Source organism: Argopecten irradians, chromosome 1 (genome assembly GCF_041381155.1).
Source record: "Argopecten irradians isolate NY chromosome 1, Ai_NY, whole genome shotgun sequence".
Lineage (NCBI taxonomy): Eukaryota > Metazoa > Mollusca > Bivalvia > Pectinida > Pectinidae > Argopecten > Argopecten irradians.
The window spans coordinates 59,402,038-59,426,246 of NC_091134.1; the positions used below are offsets into that span (position 1 = coordinate 59,402,038).

The following is a 24,209-nucleotide window of genomic DNA, read 5'->3' on the forward strand; positions in this document are numbered from 1 at the left end:
TTTTCTCCACAAACGTATATCAATATTGACATTGATAATACAAATATCACAACAAATGGCATCGGAAGTTCACACACCACACATCCAAGTATTATCCATCGACAACCACCCACTCCCCCCCCAGCCCCATATACAATCCCCATTCCTGTCCTCCTATTTTCATCTCCAACCCTGTTGTCCACTATCGTGGAAATATTTATCTATTTATTTATTTATTTATCTATTATATTCATGCCTTTTTTTATCTATTTACTCTCCAAATTATTCATATATCTATAATAACTTCCCATAGTCGTCCTACTAAAATTCTCTACTCCCTCACAAAACTAATGTCGCAATATGCACAATCATACATTGTACGTTAAAAAAATCAGTATTATGTGTCGAAAGAAAGGTATGGTTATACAGAAAGAAGAGACATTGGCAAGATGAATAGTTTTCGTAAGAAGTCAGTCTTAGTTTGTGTTTTAATGTAGGGACACCATAAAAAATTCACAGGCATGCGCACGGCAACCACTAACTACTAACACTTAGTCCGTCGGATGGGACTTAAAGACGGTGTCCCGTGTGAGGATGCCCAGCCTTGCACGATAAAAACCCCTCTGCGGTCTTTGGATGAAGAGTAGGTGAGATAACGCCGGCCCAGGGGATAGGTATAGGTACAGGTTATACATTCTGTAGTTTAAATATTTTACATAGATAAATTAGAAGGGCTTCAAAATTATAGAATCTATATACCAAATTGATAGGCTAGGTTCCTTCCTTTCCCCCTGCTCTTGATGGGTAGGGCTAGTTACTGCTAGGCGATGCCATGGTAGGACCATTTAGGATTTAGGAGTCGTCTTCCAAATTAATAGATATATAGGTATAGCAGACGACTCCTCACTCTATGCTTTCTCTATATACTTTGCTCACGGTACGTAAAACTCTTCACATCAGTACGTGCCTCCTCACTTGATCTGTCAGTGGGAGTTCTGTCTTTTGTTTATCGACAACTGCGGTATATTGAAAGGGAAAAAGTATTAAATCTATCAACATAAACTTACAAAATATAATGATAATATAGATTTATTTATGTACGAGCAACTTAAAGTGACAAATGAACTTATATTGCCGTGTAATGCACGGTAGCCATATGAAGACTTGCTAAAGTCCGATAGCGTTCTTATGAATTCAAAAGAAATTTGACTGTTATAAGTAACCAAATAATGTACCCTTTACTTGACAAACGTATATGGCCATGTTTTATTATAAGTCAAAAGTCGGCAAAGCAAAACTCACGATAAATGTTCTGCACGATAATATCTCGCCAACCAGTTACTGTTAGGCTTACGAAGACTTGCTAAAGTCCGATACATTACATGAAGTTTTCTTGATGTTAACGGCTAGCGTTCTTGTGAATTTAAAAGAAATCCGAGTGATATACGTAATGAAATAATGTACCTTTTATTTGGCAAAAGTATCTGGCCATGATTTATTAGTCAAAAGTCGTCAAAGCAACCCATGTTCGTTATCTAAAAAGGAAACAAACATATATCCGGAAATAGTAATGCTTTTAATGTTATATTTTTTCCGAAAATATTCTTCAGTGTTAAGTGGATATTAAGATACGAAAATGTTTACTTATTATTTTTTTTGTATTTGAAGAGACATTGATGAAATTGATAATTTAGCAATTAATAAAGAATAATAAAAAAAAATGATAGGCCTATTCAGATTCTGAACGGTTTCATTGGTGTTGAAATCGTTATTTCAAAAGTAATTAGAAATAAAATCTATAACAGTTATTTCAGGATAATAAGTTATTCAACTTATTGTTCTTGAAAAACTTCAAATATCATAAAATAAATACGGTATATCGTAAATATTTTTTATCAAACTCCGAAATTCAACACTGCACACTTATGTATAGTTTACTAAATTCTATATTTAAATGAAAAACCAATTTCTTTATTCCTTTGTTTGAGTCCTTCATTCACAGCATCTATGAGTGGCCTTGGCACTATGATATTATTATATTTTCGACAATTTTACGTTTGTCAGGTTTTCAGTAATTGTTAATATATATTTATTCTGCAATACAAGAATACATGTATTATATATCTGCGTATGGATCAGTTATGTTGTGTTCTGCGTATGGTTTTGTTTTTGTGTTGTTTTGTGGTTGTGTGTTTTGTGTTGTGTGTTTGTGTGTTGTTTGTTATGTGTTGTTGTTGTGTGATGCTGTGTGATGTTGTGTTGTGTGATGTTGTGTTGTGTTGTGTTGTGAGGCATGTTGTGTTGTTGTGTGTTGTTATTGGGTGTTGTTGTGTTGTTGTTGCGTTTTTGTGTGATATGTTGTGTTATGTTGTGTGATGTGCTGTTGTGTTATATTGTGTTGTGTGATGTTGTGTTGTTTGTTGTGTTGTTGTGTATTATTGGGTTGTGTGGTTTTTAAGTGGCGTTGTATTGTTGTTGCGTGAATGTGTGTTGTGGTTGTGTTGTGTGTTGTTGTGTGATGTTTTGTTGTTATGTTGTGTTGTGTTGTGAGGCGTGTTGTGTTGTTGTGTGTTGTTATTGGGTATTGTTGTGTTGTTGTTGCGTTTTTGTGTGATATGTTGTGTTATTTTGTGTGATATTGTGTTGTGTAGTGTTGTTGAGTGTTGTTGTTGGATTTTGTTATATTGTTGTTACGTGGTTGTGTGTTGTGGTGTGGTTGTGTGTTGTTGTGTTGTGTGATGTTTTTGTTGTGATGTTGTGTCGTGTTGTTGTGTAATGTTGTCTTGTGTTGTGTTGTTGTGTGTTGTGTGATGTTGTGTTTAGTGTGATGTGCTGTTGTGTTATATTGTGTTGTGTGATGTTGTGTTGTTTGTTGTGTTGTTGTGTATTATTGGGTTGTGTGGTTTTTAAGTGGCGTTGTATTGTTGTTGCGTGAATGTGTGTTGTGGTTGTGTTGTGTGTTGTTGTGTGATGTTTTGTTGTTATGTTGTGTTGTGTTGTGAGGCGTGTTGTGTTGTTGTGTGTTGTTATTGGGTATTGTTGTGTTGTTGTTGCGTTTTTGTGTGATATGTTGTGTTATTTTGTGTGATATTGTGTTGTGTAGTGTTGTTGAATGTTGTTGTTGGATGTTGTTGTATTGTTGTTACGTGGTTGTGTGTGGTGGTGTGGTTGTGTTGTGTGATGTTTTGTTGTGATGTTGTGTCGTGTTGTTGTGTAATGTTGTCTTGTGATGTGTAGTTGTGTGTTGTGTGACGTTGTGTTTAATGTGATGCGTTGTTGTGTTGTGTGATGTTGTGTTATTTTGTTGTGATTTGTTGTGTTGTGCTGTGCTGTGTGATGCTGTGTGGTTTCGTGTTGTTGTGTGAAAACAAATTCTGATGGGGTCACTTTTCAACAGGGTCAATTTTCAACGGGTCGGTGTAAAAAGTGCGCTTAAAGTTCAGTTTTCAACGGTTTTCAGGGTCATTTTTCAACGTTGAAAAATGACCCAAGGTCAGTTTTCAACGGGTGTCCATTTTCAACGTTACACCGGAACAGACACCTTTCTTTTTTCACTGAAAACATTTTCATTAGTTTTTTGATGCTGTGAAACAGCCATCTTAGGTACGCTCGGAGAGCCTGTGCACATCTAAGCAATAAAACCACTCCACGATGAAAATGTAATGTGGTTTTTTTCATTTTACATATTACTTGATATTATGAGTAAATCGAACCTTAGTATTCAAAAACACAAACATTGAATTTGTAAATACATATGCACCATAGACGGTATGTTTTAAGTGTTCAGTAGGGACTCTATGATTTTTGTATACCTACGCGTCATGTATGGTCCCAAAAATCACGAACAACGCCTCCTTCGATGTCTTCCTCCGCGGCAGACTTTTGATGGATTTTGGATTGTGTATGTTTTTTTTTCAATTTTACGTAATTCATGCTATTGATCGATTAATGTAATGAAATGTTAGGAAGACAATTGCAAAAGAAAGTTCTTATAACGGTTATAGATGTTTTTGTTACGGTTGCATTGACGAACTATATCTGATGATATTATTGCGCAGTAAAAGTTTATGGTTATGACGTTCCTCCCTTGTTCTGTCGCTGTGAGCTAGAACTGTGTCTTTTGTTTATCGACAACTGCGTTATATTGAAAGGGAAAAAGAAGTTTATCAACTTAACTTACAAAATATAATGATAATATAGAATATATATACGAGCTACTAAGAGTGACAAATGAAATTATCCAAATACTTGTAAAGCAAAAAGAAAGAAATGGCTTTTACCTTAAACGTTCAACTTAACATCGGTCCCACCTACAAGCAAAACTAGAATCTATGTGTTACAGTAACGCCGATACTGTTCCCTGGTCGGCCAATCAGAAAAGTTTTGCAAACTGAACGTCGCTGAGCTGTGTGGGAGATCAAAGGGATCCAAACTTAATAAGCGGTACCGCTATATTAGGCAAAAAAAATATAAAAAAAGCCTTAAAATATAGGCAGGTTTAGCTGACTAGATTGTAGGTAGTTGTAATGGTAAATATCCGAAAAATTTAATTATTGCATATTTTCAATGAAAATACTGGATGATATTTGAACTGTATCTACAATGTATTTGAGTAGAATTTCTCTTTGCAAATAGTAATATTTATATTCACATAATGTAAATTCACCTTCCTTCATAACTTTAGTTAAAATCCTGGTACATTAATTTAAGTGCTATGAAATGGATTTTTTTCAAGCTTTTGGGTATTAGACCTCGAGCCAAAATGCTAAACCAAAGGACAAAAGTTCAAATAGGACATTACAAAAACATGATAAATGGTTCCTCTAAGTAGTCCGCTAAACCTGTCTATATTATTTATTTATTTATTTATTTATTTTTAACTATTTTCATTTTATTTATTGTCTAATACATGTTAGACAAAAAACTAAATAATAAGCCTAATAATATAAGCAGGTTTAGCGGACTTCCTCTGAGGTAAGATACCTTCCAAGACGCCCAAGGACATTTATTTCTGACACGTGCATTGAGATTTAGATATGAGTTGATAGTTAAATCCAGAAGCTTTACAGCATCCTCACAATGAAAAATCATGTCACCAATGTTAAAACTAGTTACTTTCTTGTTTGCCTGATATTGTATATTGCCTGGGTTAGATCACAGGGGCCCGTTACTACTGTTTATATTATAATATGTATTTTCAGTCACTGGGATATAACGTACCCAGTGACTAAAAATATATATTATAATATAAACAGTAGTAACGGGCCCCTGTGGTTAGATTAGCTTTCATTCTGATGTTCTAAGACCAATGAATCTATACAGTGTATATGAGTATCTTACTATCTTTACCACATTGTGATTGTGTATAAACTCAAATACGCCCATCATGGTTACTAAATGGAAGCTATTGAGGTCATCCTAAACAATTCAATATGGATCTATAAAGTTCGACGGTATAATTCTTTGCTCAAAGTAACCGGTTCGGATAATTTGTTTCCGGACTCCGACTCAAACTTTACCGTGTCCACGGGAGATAACTCCAATTTAGTTATGAAATCCTGACATTGAAAACATGTGGAAGACAGGCTTAGCTATGAGGCAATTGTGCCTAAGGCTAATGCACCGCAACAGGTAACTTATGTTTAGTTAAAAGTGTTATCAGGGACTTCTAAATCTCTGATATTATGTTTTTTTTTAAAAATAATGCTAATTTCAAATAGCAAATACATATCACGGTGTACTTTGAAGTGTGTAACAGCTCCCATCTTTACCAAATAGTGCACCCCTGGACTATCTCATAGTAAACCAACTAGTACACCTGGACTATCTCATAGTAAAACTGGAAGCTAGTCCTTTGATGTACATCAAAAGAGCCTTATTACGGCACACTGTGGTTGACTGTATGTGTCACATGGCTTTGGATATGGGCGGCGCTCTCGCTGTAGTCTTCCAAGGATTTATTTTTGCAGGTCTGTGTTTGGTTCAGATTTGTTCCCCTAGGCCTGATCAAGCTGCCTTCAGTTTGACTATGAGATAGTCCAGAGGCGCAGAGATCGTTAAGTGATCGGAACCCCTGGATTATGGAGGACGACCAGCTCTAATCTTATAGCCTAACTGTTACATATTGTACTTACATTGTAGTAATGTAACAAAATGTTGGCCTCAGTAACTCAGTACCCAGTTGGACTTGCTCTTTTATATATCAGTACCCAGTTAGTTAAAGGCAGGTAATTACAGCAAAGATTCGACTATTATCAGCAATGCACATGGATATTTTATATATTTCATCCGTTTTAGTAAATAAAATAAGTATTTCAAAATTATATCAAATCAAGACAGAGAAAAAATATGTAAAGTGTTAAATGCAACAGGATTTTGATTAAAAAACAAAAATGACAAAAAAATTAAAACACATCTGTTAGAATGTTTAAATCAACACAATGTAATATTTCAATAAATTAAAAAAAAAATGAAAATGAAAGTACTATTTTTATAAAAGAAAAATAGATGAAAGGGAAGTAACTAGAGAAAACAGTTATTTTCATGGTAATAGTTCCTTTGAAAGCTAGATGTACAATATTATTCAGGAAACATTTATCTTATACCTCATCACTCATTACTAAACCATTCCATCGAGATATATTTCGACCAGTCAAATGATAGTGCCTGTTACTTCATGAAAGATGAAAATCTACGAAAAACCCCTGGCATGCAGTGTTTGCCCCACCTGAGGGGATACTGTAGTAGTACTAGTGTGATTAATTATTGAGCATACAAATAGCAGATTTAAAAGAAGATATGGTTCATTAGTTTTACTGCAATTTCAGGTGGGAAAAATTTCCACTGTTCTTATGGGATTGGTTTAGGGTTTGAAATAATAAATGATGATAGCTGTGTGATTCAACTCATCTGGAGTTTCAAGCACAAGATTAGGTCATGGACATCACATGCTAAACATGTTGATATACATAATGTGTTAAATTGGTTTTCACAATGTTTTATTCATGTTTATAGAACTGCTGTACGAGGCATGTGTGATCGATCAGATTACGCTCCAACCAACATGAAGCCTATTTTTGACTTGAATGAGGAGCGCATGATTATATCCAGCTACAGTTGTCTGGGATTCCGTGTCAGTCCCTATGTTCAGCTGGTGGGGCCAATAGCCATCTTCCCTCAGACAGTTCTCCACTGGAATGTAAGTTAATAATCATACATGTATACTGTAATCTAAAAATGTACATAGTCTATGTGCTGTCTCTGCATATTACAGAGTTAGCTCCCTTGTGGGTAGGTGTTGATTGTTACGTCTTTATTTTGTGTGCGCAATCCACAACATTTTTAGCTCACCTGGCCCAAAGGGCCGGTGAGCTTATGTCATGGCGCGGCGTCCGGCGTCCGTCCGTCTGTGTGTCAACATTTCCTTTAAATGGCTACTAGTCATAGAGTTCTGCATGGATTGTAACTAAATTTGGCCACAAACATCCTTGGGGGAAGATGAATAGAACTTGTTTAAATTTTGGCTCTGACCCCCCGGGGGGCAGGAGGGGCGGGGCCCAATAGGGGAAATAGAGGTAAATCCTATAAATCGCTACTTGTCCTAGAGTTCTGCATTGTTTGTAACTAAATTTGGCCACAAACATCCTTTGGAGAAAGGAAAAGAGCTTGCCTAAGTTTTGGCTCTGACCCCCCCAGGGGCAGGAGGGGCAGGGTCCAATAGGGGAAATAAAGGTTAATTCTATAAATAGCTACTTATCTTAGAGTTCTGCATGGATTGTAACCAACTTTAGCCACAACCATCCTTGGGTGAAGGGTAAATGAACTTGTATAAATTTTGGCTCTGACCCCCTAGGGGCAGGAGGGTAGGGGCTCAATAGGGGAATTAGAGGTAATTATTCAAATTCCTTCAGAAAAGATACAATGAACCTGTATCCAGAACATTACTTGGCATTACAAACCAGGTGAGCGATACAGGCCCTCTGGGCCTCTTGTCTTTGAAAAGTATGATGTTACACTCGCAAACATATGACAATCAATACCTAACTGCAAGGGCAGATAACTCTGTAATATGCAAATACAGAATAAGTTTTGGTGCATGAACCACAGGTGTCCTAACTCATCAGTGTTGAAAACTGCCGAAGAAGAAAAAAATGTGTAGGAAATGAAATATTGACGATATTTTCATCCCAAGAACTATTAACTCAATTAAAAGTGATTGCAAATTCAGAGTATACTTGGCAAAAGAAAATATTGGTACTGGTATGATATTCTTATACATATATATATACTTTACAATAAATTTCCTCTTGCAGGTGAAGTCAGCCAAGCATTTAGACAAAAACAGTCTTGTCTTATTCCACTTACTTGAACCAAAACTAGGTAAGATTATCTTAACCATTGATTCCCTTATCACAATTTTGAAATTATCAGAAAATTTGTTTATGATGTTAATAAAGAACATGTCTTTGGTACATACTGGAATTATTTGTCCATAAATTCATAGAATCTTTCAGCCAATTGGTGAGACAGATGATGAATCTCAACCTGAGGATAAGATATTTAGTTGTTCAGCGTGATGCTTGCGAGTATCTTAACAGCTTCAGCATCTTGTCTCAAGGTTTGAGATCCACCCTGTCTCACTATTCAAGGGTTGAATGATTATTTTTCCCCATCCAGTTTACTTTCTGATGTATCTAGTTCTGACATAACACATATGCATGACAATGTTGTTGTGAAGTTTATGTGAAGCATTGGAATTTAATTGCTGTTATGTCTAGAATCTACACAGTACATGTATTGTCATGCATATGACGTTATTAAATTGTTCTGTGCATGCATTTATGTATGCAGACTGTCTCTGTCCTGGTTAAAATCAATTCGTATTAAAGGATTTGTGCAGCCAAAATTTTTTTTGATAATACGTCAGGATATTGCTTTGGATGCTTTGGATTTTAGCGCTATCGGTTGGTTTTGGTCGTGATTTACGGGTAGTGTCGACTACGCTTCAGAGATAATGAGCTAGGTGGTCACATGGTCTTGTGATGTCAGAGTAATCCGCGGCTACACAAGGTAAGCCTAGTACTATACATGTATACAGCATATATACGTATACGTTAATAGATCTACAATTTGAGTTTTTCGAGTAAATGGTTATTCTAGCTTTATGATGTAGATGTTTTCAGTTTCAAAACATTCAATTTACACGACTTAAAAAATTCAGACAAGCATATATCTAACTTTAGATTAGATAATCAGTCCAATTTGATAGCGATATCAAAATGATGTTCGGATCAGTCTGGACTGAGATTTAGATAGCATATGATGTAAATTTCAGTGTAATAAAAAAACAGTATAATGTAACACTATCTTTTCAGAGTGAAATCCCAAAATTTAGCATGAATATATCTGGAATCCGTGTTTTTATTTCAAACTTCTGCTATAACGATGCAAACACGGCACAGTTTTTGAGTAAAAATAAAATGTGGACGGTTATCAGCTATGTGATATTGGAGTAGCAGTACCAAACTTATTCCGAAAATAATATGTATATCTATATTGTTGCCTTTGAAACTTTATCCATAACGTTTACTAAAAAGCAGAAATACATCAATGGTATTTCTGATATATGTTCCTAAATCACAGTTTAAGTTTAAATTTAAATTAATTATTTCAAAATTATACTAAATCCTTAAAATAGTATATTCATTGTCGACCGTTTTGTATATCTTACTGAGATTTAATAGTATGATATATGAACATTTATCGTATAATCCAAAAAGTAACCACATAAAGTGTTCAAATGAAAATTGAAATTACTTGTATACAGGCATTATAAATAGACATAATATCTTGTACCTTTTTGAAAATATACTTAGTGATATTTAGATAAGCATATTTAGTGTGATAATGTTGTAACCCTTCTTGTATGACTATACATGTACATTTAGATTCGAAACGGTGAAAATACATGCTTAGAATTTTTACTGATACCTTAGAAATTACGGAAGATTGCTATATGCCACGATTCCGTAATTACAGTACTAGACTTGAATAATTTTTAAGGTTAAACCTTTAGTTGAAATAGTTCTTAGAACCATTTTTGTTTCTGAATAAGTCACCCTTCCATTTTTAGCCCACCATCATCAGATGCAGATGGTGGGCTATTCAAATCGCCTTTCGTCCGTGGTCCGTGGTCCGTCCGTCCATCCGTCAGTCCGTTAACAATTCTTGTTACCGCTATTTCTCAGAAAGTACTGAAGTGATCTTTCTCAAATTTCATATGTAGGTTCCCCTATGGCCCTAGTTGTGCATATTACATTTTGGGACTGATCAGTTAAAAAGATGGCTGCTAGGCGGCCATCTTGGATTTTGGTAGTTAAAGTTTGTTACCGCTATTTCTCAAAAAGTACAGAAGGGATCTTTCTCAAATTTTATATGTATGTTCCCCTAGGACCCTTGTTGTGCATTTTGCATTTTGGGACCGATCGGTCTACAATATGGCCGACAGGCGGCCATCTTGGATTTTGGTAGTTAAAGTTTGTTACCGCTATTTCTCAAAAAGTACAGAAGGGATCTTTCTCAAATTTTATATGTATGTTCCCCTAGGACCCTAGTTGTGCATTTTGCATTTTGGGACCGATCGGTCAACAATATGGCCGACAGGCGGCCATCTTGGATTTTGGTAGTTAAAGTTTGTTACCGCTATTTCTCAGAAAGTACTGAAGGGATCTTTCTCAAATTTTATATGTAGGTTCCCCTAGGACCTTAGTTGTGCATATTGCATTTTGGGACCGATCGGTCAACAATATGGCCAACAGGCAGCCATCTTGGACCGATCGGTCAACAATATGGCCAACAGGCAGCCATCTTGGATTTTGATAGTTGAAGTTTGTTACCGCTATTTCTCAGAAAGTACCGAAGGGATCTTTCTCAAATTTCATATGTAGGTTCCCCTGGGACCCTTGTTGCGCATATTGCATTTTGGGAACGATCTCAAAAAGTTCTGAAGGGATCTTTCTCAAATTTTATATGTAGGTTCTCCTAGGACCCAAGTTGTGCATATTGCATTTTGGGACTGATCAGTTAACAAGATGGCTGCCAAGCGGCCATCTTGGATTTTGGTAGTTAAAGTTTGTTACCGCTATTTCTCAAAAAGTACAGAAGGGATCTTTCTCAAATTTTATATGTAGGTTCCCCTAGGACCCTAGTTGTGCATTTTGCATTTTGGGACCGATCGATTAACAAGATGGCCAACAGGCGGCCATCTTGTATTTTGGTAGTTATAGTTTGTTACCACTATTTCTCAGAAAGTACAGAAGGGATCTTTCTCAAATTTCATATGTAGGTTCCCCAAGGGCCCTAGTTGTGCATATTGCATTTTGGGACCGCGGGACACAATTTCAAAGTCCAAAGGGGTACTGGAATGTATTGGAACTTTATGCTTACACACATGTTATGGTTAGTAGAGCTTCGCTCTACGCGGCCTTCGGCCGCGCAGAGAGCTGCGCTCTTATTAAAGCACGTATAGAGGTTGTCACTAAAAACATTTTAGCCACTTTCATCACATGTAGGCCTACAGGAGCTTGACGTTCTGATAATATATATAACGTATTTAGTAAACTACGTAATTAACGAAGTATTTTTGGTCCGAATGACAAAAATCATACATAAAATGTTCGTATAACTCGAAGTGAGATTTTTTTGGACTACTTCATTTGTAGATCGATGAAAATGCCGATTTCTTTTTTATAATTCTTCCGTAGAACGGCACTTAAAAAGCTGTTTCAATCTACAACAAACGTGGAGAAAACGGTTAAATGTTTAGCAATTATCCTGAGTTATATTTTATCAACAATCATCAGAGATTAGTAATTAAACTTACTTACATAAACATACTCCCGATTCTCACTTGCATTGTGTGATCACTCGAGTGGAACTAATCTCTACCACCTGGCACAGTCTTACAAAGGGGTGTTCTCTTAAAGTGTACACGGAACGGAAAATAATATTTAGATATGTTATTCTGTTTGATCTCCTGACAAGAATGTTGAAATCTGTATCAAAATCGGCCGCTTCAGTACCGAGATACAGCCCTCCGAAGTGCTCGATTTTTACCTGTATATCGACTGCTAATCAGGGAATCGGCCGCTCACGCTAATTTGAGGAATAACCGGATGTGACGTCACGAGGACAACGGCAGTGAGGTGTTTGGTAGTGGGGTTATAGCAAAAAGGGGGACATATATGTATTCCTGAAATGGGGTTACGAGAATTTTACAAATATATATACAGTATACAGTTATGTTGACGATTTAATTATATATATAATAGGAAATATTACAACTGAAATCAGGCTAAATACATATGTAGATAAGCGGAAACATGTATACGTTATTTATGTTTCTGGTACATTTAACTAGAGATCTTATCTCTGTTTTAACAACTTTCTAAATTATCAAACCTCGGGAATATTCCATTTTCATAATGTGATCTAAAAAGGGACGAATTAGAAAAATGATGGTTATATAATTATTCATTTGAATATGTTTCTGTATAAATAAAAATTCTCTCTAGGCCTATGGATTTCAACAGAAATATATATGTATGTATGTTTCTGATTTCAAGAACCAACATAACGAAAAGAAAATGTTTTAAATGTATTTCATAGTTCAATACACGTAGATATCATAGACATAAATTAGGAGGGGAGTAAAAAATGGATATCCGAAATCTACTATCAGAAATATCAAAATTCTGACATTGAGCATTATATTTGCATTGTTCTTTCTCGACATGCCATTTGTAGATAATTTTGTAGTTTTTGTTATAAAAATACATTTACGTGTAACCAGAACATATAAACAAGACAAATGTATAATGAGTCTTTCTGAAATATATACTGTACATCTAGTAATTGATACACTTGTTATATGTTATGTTAGAACGGTATATTTTACTGTAAACCAGGGATTTTTAAGTGTAAACAAATATTACATTATACAACAATTACATGATGGTCAATCGCTAACTTGCCTGTGATCTCACTTTTGACACCTGACGCGAGCTAATCAACAAAGCGTGACAGGTCACTAAACACCTTTCTTACGTAATATGGTTAGCCCCCTCATTAGTCTCGGTTGACCACGCGGTTTAGTTACTGCAGTATACAGGTATAGAGATTAACGCAGCACGACATTGGCTATTCGGAATGACAGTTCTGTTTTTGTTCTGTATTCGATATCTGCTTCTTGGATTAGACTTGTCACATACACTGTAGACATCTTCAGTCTCATTGTTTTCGTCTGACCCGTGCATGATTTATTTTTCAATTAAAGACACTAATGAATGAACTTGAGCGAAATATCAACAAGTCGTCGAGTGTACTGTATTATATGTAAGCTGAATATATTTCGTCAAAAAACAAATAGATCGATTTCAGATGTAGATGCATTTACATATATGCAAAAAATTCTGTTTGGAATCATAACTTAATCGTATGGGCAGGTTTTATAAAAAAAAAAGTCAGAAATCTGTTAAGCGGGTTTGCCCAGTAGACATTCAAAGACCCGAGTCGGGCTTTGGATAACATAATCAAGAATCCTTGATATAATATTCACATATATGTGGTTCCAACCACCGCAGATATACAACGTACGTGGATTTTTATGAACATTTTATTGTGTAAAATTATGCAGTAATTGCGTAGAGATGTTCATTTATCTAAGACAGGTACATCAATATACATGTATGCATGGCATAAATCCCTGTTTTCAAGCGTTTTTCAAACTCATATCTGTGATTAAGGATAATATTAAATAGGTATCGGACATGAACACAGGTATTTGTGTCTTCAAAATTGATATTTACAAACAGATAGTTTATATTAGATGGCAGACACCAAAAATCGCCTCTCTATCTTATGCGAGTAGAATAGGTCCCGTTGTCCTCGTGACGTCACAGGTCAGGGGTCCCGAATCGGGGTCAATGGCTTGGGGCTTCAGGTGTGTTTTAGAGAAAAGTCGCATTATCTCTAATACCGTAATCGCTATGAAACTCGTACTTTCTCCGTTCTAAATTTTATCCAAAGACGTATTTATCAAGCCTTATATACCAAACCATTCCGTGTACACTTTAACGCCAACAGTTTTAGGAAACAATAGGAAGGCAATTATATACTGTTTCATATAAGCTGTCTTTATTTTCACCTGTAAAGTCACTTGAGATTTACCTGTATTTCAATCAGTATCATAGGTAACATTGGTGGGTTTTGGATAAAAATTCCTTCAATATATTCCGTATTATATACAACGTAAATTATTAATCACAGATAATATGGAGCTACATGTGGATTATTAAGAACGATGCATTTTGAGTTCCAGGTGAAATATTTTTTTACAAATCATATCTCAATTTTATCAGAAAAACAGGTTTCAGTGTACATTCTTAGCCAACTTTCATTTCTTGTGACCGTGCATAGTTGCGCATGATTTCTCTTATCGCATAGACGTACACCGTGAAGTATTTGGTTAGAAAATGAGTGGAGAAAAACAATATCACGAAAGTTTAAATTAATATTGTCGGAAATTTTGACCTGTTGATTATAGTTTAAGTTGGTAATCTATTGAAGCCGACACAAACACACATATATGATGTTTTATAAACATTGGTAATAATATATCATTGGGGTTTAATGCTCTATATGTATTTTTGATACAAAATATTTTTAGAAGTCACTTAATAATGTAAAAATACTAAATGAAATGAGATTGAAGACTGTTACTTAGGGTCCTAACCATATTCATTTTAATACACATTATAGATGTTAATGTTGCAATACTGGCAAAATTATTTCAAGTCCATATGTTGAAGGTCTTGTAATTCTCAAAATGTTGCAAACTTTTAGTGCTCAGAATATCAAATTAACAGTTTTCTAATTAGGGCCCCGCATCGAGATGCGGGTGCCCTATTATATAGTAATCAGGTTGTCCGTCCGTCTGTCCGTCTGTCCGTCCGTCCGTCTGTCCGTTTTTTTTTCTTTTGCACATTAATGATGGAAGGGAGTGGAGTATTTTCCCCATATTTTACATGATGATTCCCCATCCATCCTAGATCTGCTTGGTAATTTTTCAGGCTGAAATTAAATTAAAAAATCGGCCATCTTGGATTTTAACATTTAAAAAAATCACAATGTTGTTGCTCTTAACTGATAAACATTTTGTTATAACATTATGATGCAAAGTTGTTCAGAATTAAACAAGGAGTTGACTGTCCAAAGGTAAGGTCATGGGCCAAGGTTACTAAGTCAAAGGTCAAGGTCAAATTTAAAAAAAAATATTTTCTCATGAACATTTTGCTACAACATTTATAATGAAGCAGAGTTGTTCAGAATTAAACAAGAAGTCAACTCACCAGAGTTTTACTGCTTAATGCACTTTTACATGATTAAAATATTTGAGCAAGACCTTTATTCCCTTCCTTTCACATTTGTTATGTGTTTCTTCAGCAAACTATGAGGTTTACCTTGTTTAAAAGGGGTATTTGAGTTAATTGTATGCTCTTAATGTAATGTTAGCTTGGAATCAGGATTCAAGTTAAATACTTGGAAGACTTTTTCCAAAGAATTATAATAATGTACCATCATCGGTTTCCCAATTAATGTTGACATTAATTATTTATTAGCAACATATAGCTAACACTGAAGAATTCGTTGTCAATATACTACTTTTCCACTTAAGCACGTCAGACACATAGCGGGGCCCTTTCTGACGTGTCAGTGTTCTAGTTTTTTCTGTTTAGAGATTATAGTACATATACCAATTTGTATCTAGTAACAATGTTTGACCGAAATTCAACCATAGGAAAGAAATTTATATGTTATTTCTAACATGCACAAAAATATATAATTTTACTGCGCTGTTAACGGACAACAGTTTAATTATTGGGTGCTCTTTTGCTATAATGATATACAAATGTACATGTACATTTACATTATAATGTAACATCACGCTGGTCTAGAAATACCATCTTAGGATAAGAAAGCAGGAAAATTATATAATTATGATAAATGATGCATCCTAATGCAACTTTCAAAATATATTGTATGTTCTGTTACCTTAAAAAGGTCAGTCAAGTACAAGTAAAATTTGGAAATCATATTTGACATAAATTCACTTACTCTTTGGTAGGTTATTAACGCAGATGTTACATGTACATGTACTATATATGTATATAAGGTCACTTAACAGACATATATGGAAGACCTTGTGGAAATATATCACGTTTCAACAGGCAAAAGGCTTATATTATTTCAAACTTTTAATCAAATTGGTGTTACACTAAGTTGAAATTGGATAATTCCTTTTTGGATTTTTTCTTTGATATTACTGAATTGTAAAGTTACTTCCATGTGAAATAAGTTTATAGAGATTTATACCAGAGATTTTAGATATATCAAGGAAATCTTTAAAATTCTTGAAATAAAATCATTGTGAATTTAATTTAATTTCATTCATAGATTCTGTTGTTATATTTTCATAGATATTAACAGAAACATATATTATGTATATATGTATCTGATATTAAATATGAACACTTATTGAAATGAAAATTAATCATTATACACTTAGATAAGTATCAACACAGGTAACTTTTACAGGTAAATTTACCTGTGGCATTGGGTCTGCCTTTAGGAAAAAGACTATAACCACTGTCAAAACAAACTACCCTACAGCTAAATCCAAAATGTTGGCGTTCAGAGATACACCCCTTACAAATGCAATCACACAAAAGCCTACACGATCACTGTTTTTAGTGCGATTACATCTTTGAGTATGAACAATACTAGTTCTTTGAACTTTTTACTCGGCAAAATAAACTTATCACCGTGCCCATGCACACATGCATATGCATATACTTATACTTCTGTGTGCACATTATCAGATACATTATATGACAACTGCTGTATTACAATCAATTTATGAAGGACAAAACTCTAAAGAACAGGAGGACTAAAGAACAACAGAAAATAAATTTCAATAATATTTACTCTAAACTGGTATTGTTATTTATAAAAAAAATGTTTAATTATATGATATTAGCCTTTTCGGTAATTACTCTGTTAATACATTTATTGTTTTCTTATGTTTTACAGAATGTCTACATGCAAGTATCATTTCAATTGGAACCAGTCCAGGAGAAAAAATGTGTGAACAAAATGAAAGAAATCATTTTCAACTGTGGTAGCTTCATACTGTAATAGTTTTTGATATGAAAATAATTACTATCATCATATTCAAATTCCATATATATAATACATTTAATGTTGTAAACATTTTTGATCCAAATAATTAACATCATCATCTTCATTCCATATATACAATACACATTAGTGTTGTGATTTGTGAATTTTACTTTAATATGCATATACTTGGTATTTGTTTATTTTCTATGACATCTACATGCTTGAAATAAAAAGAATAAAAATAAAACATTAAATTTATAACACAATATGACATTAGTTGTTAATATTTTTAGAAAACATATTAAGATTATTGTTAATAATACACTAATCATCATCTTCGGCATACTTTATTCAAAATAAATTAGATATTAATTTGCATAACACAGGTTGTCTTATGTTTTCCCTCCTTGACTATCAATCTTCTCTGATCACTCTGAAAATGGTGATTTTACCTTTTTCGGTCGCCACATGAACTGCCTTAAATCAATTATATCCAATGCAATGAGACAACTGCATTTATTATAACACTGTAAGGCAATTCTGCAAGATCAGCTTACATTGTTAATTTACATTGAACATATACATGCACAGTATGGTACCTTATTTATATCTCCTTTCCTATTTTCAATATACCTTGATGACTTGGAATCTTATCTGGCGGAAAAAGAATGTTAATTGTCTGACAACTATTGACAAATTATTTACAGATAATATTGAAATGTAACCCAAACTTTTATCATTTTATATGGCGATGACACTGTTCTACAACAAATGTTAAACGGATTTGAATAATATTGCATTACATTATTGCATTACATGGAAATTATAATCTAATATATCAGAAAGATAAAAGTTGTAATATTCTCAAAACATAAATTGGCCCAACAACACCAGTTTACGTTATGGGATATAGAATTATTTTGAAAAGAAGGGTATACATATATATGTATATTTTTTAACATTAATGGTAGCGTTTTTAAAGAAAAGGAAAAAACTGCTGAACAAACAATTAAATCAGTGTCTACTATTTTTAAGAAACAAAGGAATGTATCCCTTCCTGTTGATTTTAAACTGAAAATATTTTAGTCACTTGTAATGCCAGTTTTATTATACTCATCAGAAGTATGGGGCTTTGAAAATACAAATATTGTAGAAAAAGTTATTTGTAATTTCCTCAAGTTAAAAAAGTGTATAAAACAATTAATGGTTTATGGCGAGCTAACAAGATATCCAATTGATATTGGAATAAAATGTAGAATGATTACTTTTTGGCATAATGTATACTTAACATGAAAATAGACCAGACGTTTTTAGCTCGCCTATTCGAAGAATAGGGGGAGCTAATGTTGTCACCCCGGCGTCGGCGTCGGCGTCAGCGTTGGCGTCCCTTTTCACGTTAAAGTTTTTGAGCAAGTTTCTATTTTGTCTATTGTTTAAGCTTAAGTCATCATAAATGTTTATGATTTTATTTTCCTAATGTGTATGGATGCTGAACGTGATAATACAACCAATTTGGGGCCCTTTAGGTTTTTTTAGTCTGTTAATTTGTCATATTTCCATGTTTAAATAGTAAATACTTGAACAACAACTTCTTCTGAATAGGCGAGCTTTGCTGTTCTCCGACAGCTCTTGTTTAAATGGCTGTAAGATGTTTAAGATATTTTATCAGAGCTAGTTTAAATCATGTTTGGATATATCAATCAACTTGCTGTTTTACAAAAGACTAATTACAAAAACTTGTTAAAAGTAGACCAATTGACCAGTTTATTCAGAAATGGTATGACTATATTGATAAGTCTTCTTGAGGACTGACATATTCTATATTTAAGACATTTTGGCATAGAAAAATATGCCTCTTGTCTGTCTCTGCTGCAAAACAATACTTGTTAACTGATACTTTGGTCCCAGGAACTTAATGAGAATAGCAATTCAGAATGGATGTTTTAATTGACATCAAATTAACAAGGAAAAGGTTAAAGATGCTATAAAGTCATTTGGCATATAACACCATAGGAAATATTAGAATGGGCTCCTAAGAGTTTAGTATATGTTTCTTATTTAACACCTTGGTGTCCAAGGAATCCTCAAAAGTCCAAACTGGAAGGAACACTAGCAAACTTTATTTCTTATTGTCCAAAAAATGTTGACTTTAGAAATATATCCTCCAATCATTGAGACCGAGCCATTTAGTACTTTCAGTACTTTGATTGTTTTACCTGTGTACGACATATATATGTGTGTATGTAATATATATTCCTAGGTATGATCAGGTATAGTTTACTTCCATTTGCTTTTACATTTTCATTTTAAAAATGGAGGTGACAACAAAAAACCTAGAGCATAGATGTACGGGGTTTCCATAATTCAAATCACAAGCCAATTAACAGATGTCCTAACCTGATCGATTGACAGTAAGACAATAGCAAATACCCGATATAGTCCACCGAATAGCAAATAGCCCGGGGCCAGGTAATTACAGGTGAGTTCGATGAATAGCGTTGTGTACAGGTAAACAACATCCTGGTCCAGGTATTACATAACAACCAAACCAAAGGCATGGCTAATTATATATCTATAATATCAGTGTATCTACTCGTATATTGATTAAAAATTGAAAGCGACCGCACGGTCTGAAAAAATAGTTTGTTTTGCTTAATATCTCAAGTATTTGATCTTTTATAATATCAAAAGTAAATTTTTTCTACCCCATGTTGAAACGTTTTACGGTATTGTAATAAATGTATCTCGATTTATTCGGTTAACAACACACAACACAATGTTTGTAATGATCAATCATCGGTGTGTACATATGTCAAGCATCATATCATTGATGCTTTAATCAAGGATTTCTTAAATTGTTACGTAAAATTTCATATTACTGTCACAAACTTTGCAATTCACAATGTATCAAAGATACAGGATAATTTTATCTAATTAAAACTTATTCGTTGCTGAACTCCTCGACAAAAAATCTGAAACTTTTATTTCTGTGTGGATTTTCTTTCATAATTACACGAAGATACCTGCTATTAGAGCATAAATTAGAGTATTTGAAACATCAAATTTCACTCGTTTAGTTATTCATATTCGAGCCAGAGTTATTGTACGATTAACTTTTTAGGGGCCGCGGTGGCCGAGTGGTTAAGATGTCCCGACATATTACCACAAGCCCTCCACCTCTGGGAAGCGGGTTCGAATCCCATGTGGGGCAGTTGCCAGGTACTGACCGCTGGTCGGTGGTTTTTCTCCGGGTACTCCGGCTTTCCTCCACCAACAAACCTGGCACGTCCTTACCTGACCCTTGCTGTTAATAGGACTTAAAAATAAACAAACCAACTATTAACTTTACTCAAAAATAATCATAAAAAAACTTTTATCGGCTTTATCTGTGACCGTCGATGTAAGTGATAGCACATCAGTTATAGTACAGCTATAAGCCACGGACTATTATGATGTCACACGGTTTAGAGCTAGAAAATATGCATAATCGGATGGTCAGAAAATTTGACCTCGATATCGGCGGTTTACAGGTTATTCCGGTCGCACACGGCACGGAGAGGTTTCTACATGGTCTAATAAAGCCATTTCCATCATAAACTGAAATTATCATTTTTGACTGCACAAATCCTTTAAATCAAAAGGACTAATCCATGAATATCCAAGTAAAATAAAGCTGATGGGTGGACATTCCTCTGAGGGTTGTGTTCAATTTAAAAGGTTAGCACACACAATCTGTCCTACTCTAGGGGTTGACAGAGAGATATCTCATGAATAAAACTGTTGACGTATCTGGCAGGGAATGATGGGAAGCAAGATATATCTTCTGTATAAACTGAAGTGCAGAGATATTTGTCAAGGGTAAGAGAAAAATAAAATCATTAAGAACATATCATCATAAAGATATTAAGAGTAAAAATGTATGGATGAAAGCAGAGCATTTAGCTAAACATAAGCAGCACTGATCATAAGTGCTTGAGAACCTATATGTCAGGTATTCACAGCAAATATGAATGCGAACTAGACAGACAAATTCCATGAAGCACGCTTCATGTTGGATTTGACTCTGTCCAGTTTGCATTCATTTTGGCTATGAATGCCAACTGACATTCAATGCTTATATTTACATTTGGTAACAATTTTGCATCTATAATGAATTAATCATTCGTTATCGTCAAGGATGGAACAGCCATTTGAACAGCCGTTTACCATGATCGCTGGTACGACAATTGTGAGGTCACAATGATAATGAAGTCATAATAAGCGCTTGAAGTTCATTGTCTATACGACTGCCAACTGCGCTTGGTAAGGTTACATAGTGGGACTGCAGTGAAAATAGAGAATATATGGTTAGTATCTTACAATACAAGGTTTATTTTGGTGCGAGACTTAGGAAAGCCGAGATGACGAGGCTTTGCCGAGTCATCTCGGCTTTCCGTGTCGAGCACCAAAATAAAACTTGTATTGTAAGATACTAATCGTGTATTCTGTTTATCCTGCAACTATTATGGCATTCAAAACGAAAGCAAATTGACAGTTATTTACTTGGTTTCGCTCGAAGCGTGACGCTTCTTTGATGCGGAGGTAAATATTCATTCACTAAACCGAATGAGAGTGTACTCCTTTTTACTGCCGTGGGAAATAAATAAGCGCATTCACAAACACCATCCGTAAATCCATTCAGTGTAATATATCACTGAAACAATATGAAAATACTCAAAAAACAATATATACCCGTTTAAAAATTACTTTGCAATACATACCTTTGCCATGAGCCAAGAAAAAAACCACACCGCCATACGAGATTTTGGATACCGTAAAAATGACGTTATTCCGATGAATGTGACGTCACGTTTTAGCGGGACTGAATGACATTTCATTTACCGGAAAGTTCAAGTTCTGGGTCGAGTTAGAAAAAGTTCCGTCAGATATGGAACAAATTCACGTGATCGTATTGACGGATAAAGCATTTTGTATTGACGGATAAAGCACAAGTTTATCCGGCAGTAGTTATCGGTCAGTGTGTGGGACAGTTGCAGGATAAATGTAAATATACAGCAATGTATCATGTTCTCTCTAGGCATGTAATCATGTATTATATACTAATTCTTATTCTATTTTTCTGTTAGATATGCTGATCATTGGAAAAGGAATGTTTATTGATCAGGTCAATCCTGAAGTTCACCAGTTCCTTAAAACAAAGGGCATAAACACAGAAATTTTACCTACAGTAAGTATACTAAATATTATAAGCAGTAAAACAGTATTACTAAGCAATGAAAACTTTAGAACAGTATCTTACAAAACCATATGGCTACAAGAGTAAACCAAGACTCTTTCCATTTGTGATTGGACAACGGTAGTTCTTATCAAATCTTTCCAGGGGGTACTGTGTCTGGCTTAAAGTCATTATCATTTTATAGATTAACGGTAGTTTTTATCAAATCTTTTCAGGGGGTACTAAGTCTGGTTTAAAGTCATTATCATTTTATAGATTAATTTCAGAAAGCTGCAAACTGTAGGGTTATTTTCTTACATGAGAAACTGTTTGTTTTGTTTCAGGAAGAAGCTTGTGGCTTGTTTAACATGTTAAGTACAGAGGGGAGAAATGTAGCAGCTGCACTAATTCCTCCTGAAAAAATACCTATCGATAAAGACAATCTCTATTTATGATAGATCTGGATATGATAAGTGACATTATGAATTTCGTTAACATGAAGCAACTAAGTTTGTTTATAGAACATGGGATATAGGAGTATGTGGTTGATACGAAGATTGATCTAGTTGTTTATGTATGTTGACGAGAAGTGGATCAATCATGTGATGATTGGCTGCATTATTCATAAGGACGGCATTGAAAACATCCTATAGGTTTGAATGTTATACGGATGTTGATTATGTGATACAAAGTCATTTATAGTGTGTGTATTTATTTTCCAGTAAATGTGTTTTTTGTAAATTGATAAATGGGAATTATGTATAAATGTGTTGTACTTTCTACTTAGTAATTTTACTGCTATAACCTGCATTCATGAAGTTCTAGTTGAAAGTTGTTCAGAATAAATCCTTTTACACATCATATTCTATCTTAGTCATTCCTTCTATTATTTAATATTTCAAATGCTTCTTGGCAGTTTGAAGGTTTTTGACCCTTTGATAACCTAAAAGTTAATCATTAATGTAATCTCCCAGCACTATTTAGGGATTTTTGGGTGATTAGTGAAGAAATAACATATTCTAATCGCCAGCACTTTATCTTCATCCATTCTGTGTTGCTCAATTATAAATAAGTCACTAACATATTTTCTTCTTCAAAACTATAGAACTTATTGCTGAACTTCCTATGCAGAAGAAGGGCCTTACAATGATTAAAAATACTCGGCTACTCACAGTCCTTTACAAAGAATTTTGCATAGGAATTTATTATTTGATTTTGAACAAATTTGTATTAAAAAGAAATTTTATTGCGTGGGAATGAAATGTTATTGCGTTTGAAGGAAATATTGCATTCGAAAGAAATATTGTGTCGGAACGAAATAATTATTGGGTTCGAGCGAAATACTTTTGACCTCATTATCAAATGAAGTATAAATGATATGACAGTAACAATATGGGCAATACAGAACATGCATGTCATGAGAGTTTTGGATTCAGAAACAAGTACGATGTACTTACATGTATATTAATCCGTCTCTAATTTGTATGTTAACTGAAATAATAACATTTTTGGTTTTTAGATATATAGTTCACACACAATAATATTTCGTTCGCGCACAGTATACACGGTAGTAATTCTCTTTTTATGTGCGTTCCCAGCCGCCGTAGATTCCTGTGTTTCAGGCCGTCGCCAGCACGGGGATCTGATAATTAGTTACTGATTATATAATCATGGACCCAACAGAATGCACTAAGAAAATTTTTAGACGTTTTAGAGGTCTAGATAAAAAAAAACGATTAAAAATCATACTCTACATGGTACTATATACGAGAAGGGT

General features: G+C 34.3%; 1 protein-coding gene across 2 annotated transcripts; it reads left to right on the plus strand.

Moving 5' to 3' along the window:
• The first annotated feature begins 491 nt into the window (after nucleotides 1–491).
• On the plus strand, nucleotides 492–23,293 carry LOC138335801 (NADH dehydrogenase [ubiquinone] 1 alpha subcomplex assembly factor 3-like). 2 transcript variants are annotated; one of them, XM_069284972.1, is made up of 5 exons: nucleotides 492–626; nucleotides 6,994–7,177; nucleotides 8,292–8,358; nucleotides 22,344–22,444; nucleotides 22,777–23,293. In XM_069284972.1, exons 1-5 carry the CDS (start codon nucleotides 616–618, stop codon nucleotides 22,885–22,887), a joined length of 474 nt encoding a protein of 157 aa, XP_069141073.1. In that variant the 5' UTR covers nucleotides 492–615; the 3' UTR covers nucleotides 22,888–23,293. The 2 variants fall into 2 exon arrangements, with proteins under 2 accessions (XP_069141073.1, XP_069141066.1); XM_069284965.1 differs by lacking the exon at nucleotides 492–626 and adding an exon at nucleotides 5,453–5,610.
• The last annotated feature ends 916 nt before the right edge of the window (nucleotides 23,294–24,209 follow it).

What these genes read in the sequence shown, in the direction of transcription:
- LOC138335801 (XM_069284965.1), top strand. Translation starts at nt 5,552, where the DNA reads ATGTGGAAGACAGGCTTAGCTATGAGGCAATTGTGCCTAAGGCTAATG. An exon ending in AGGCTAATGCACCGCAACAG is followed by an intron (nt 5,611 to 6,993) that starts GTAACTTATGTT and finishes TCATGTTTATAG; the next exon opens with AACTGCTGTACGAGGCATGT. An exon ending in AGACAGTTCTCCACTGGAAT is followed by an intron (nt 7,178 to 8,291) that starts GTAAGTTAATAA and finishes TTCCTCTTGCAG; the next exon opens with GTGAAGTCAGCCAAGCATTT.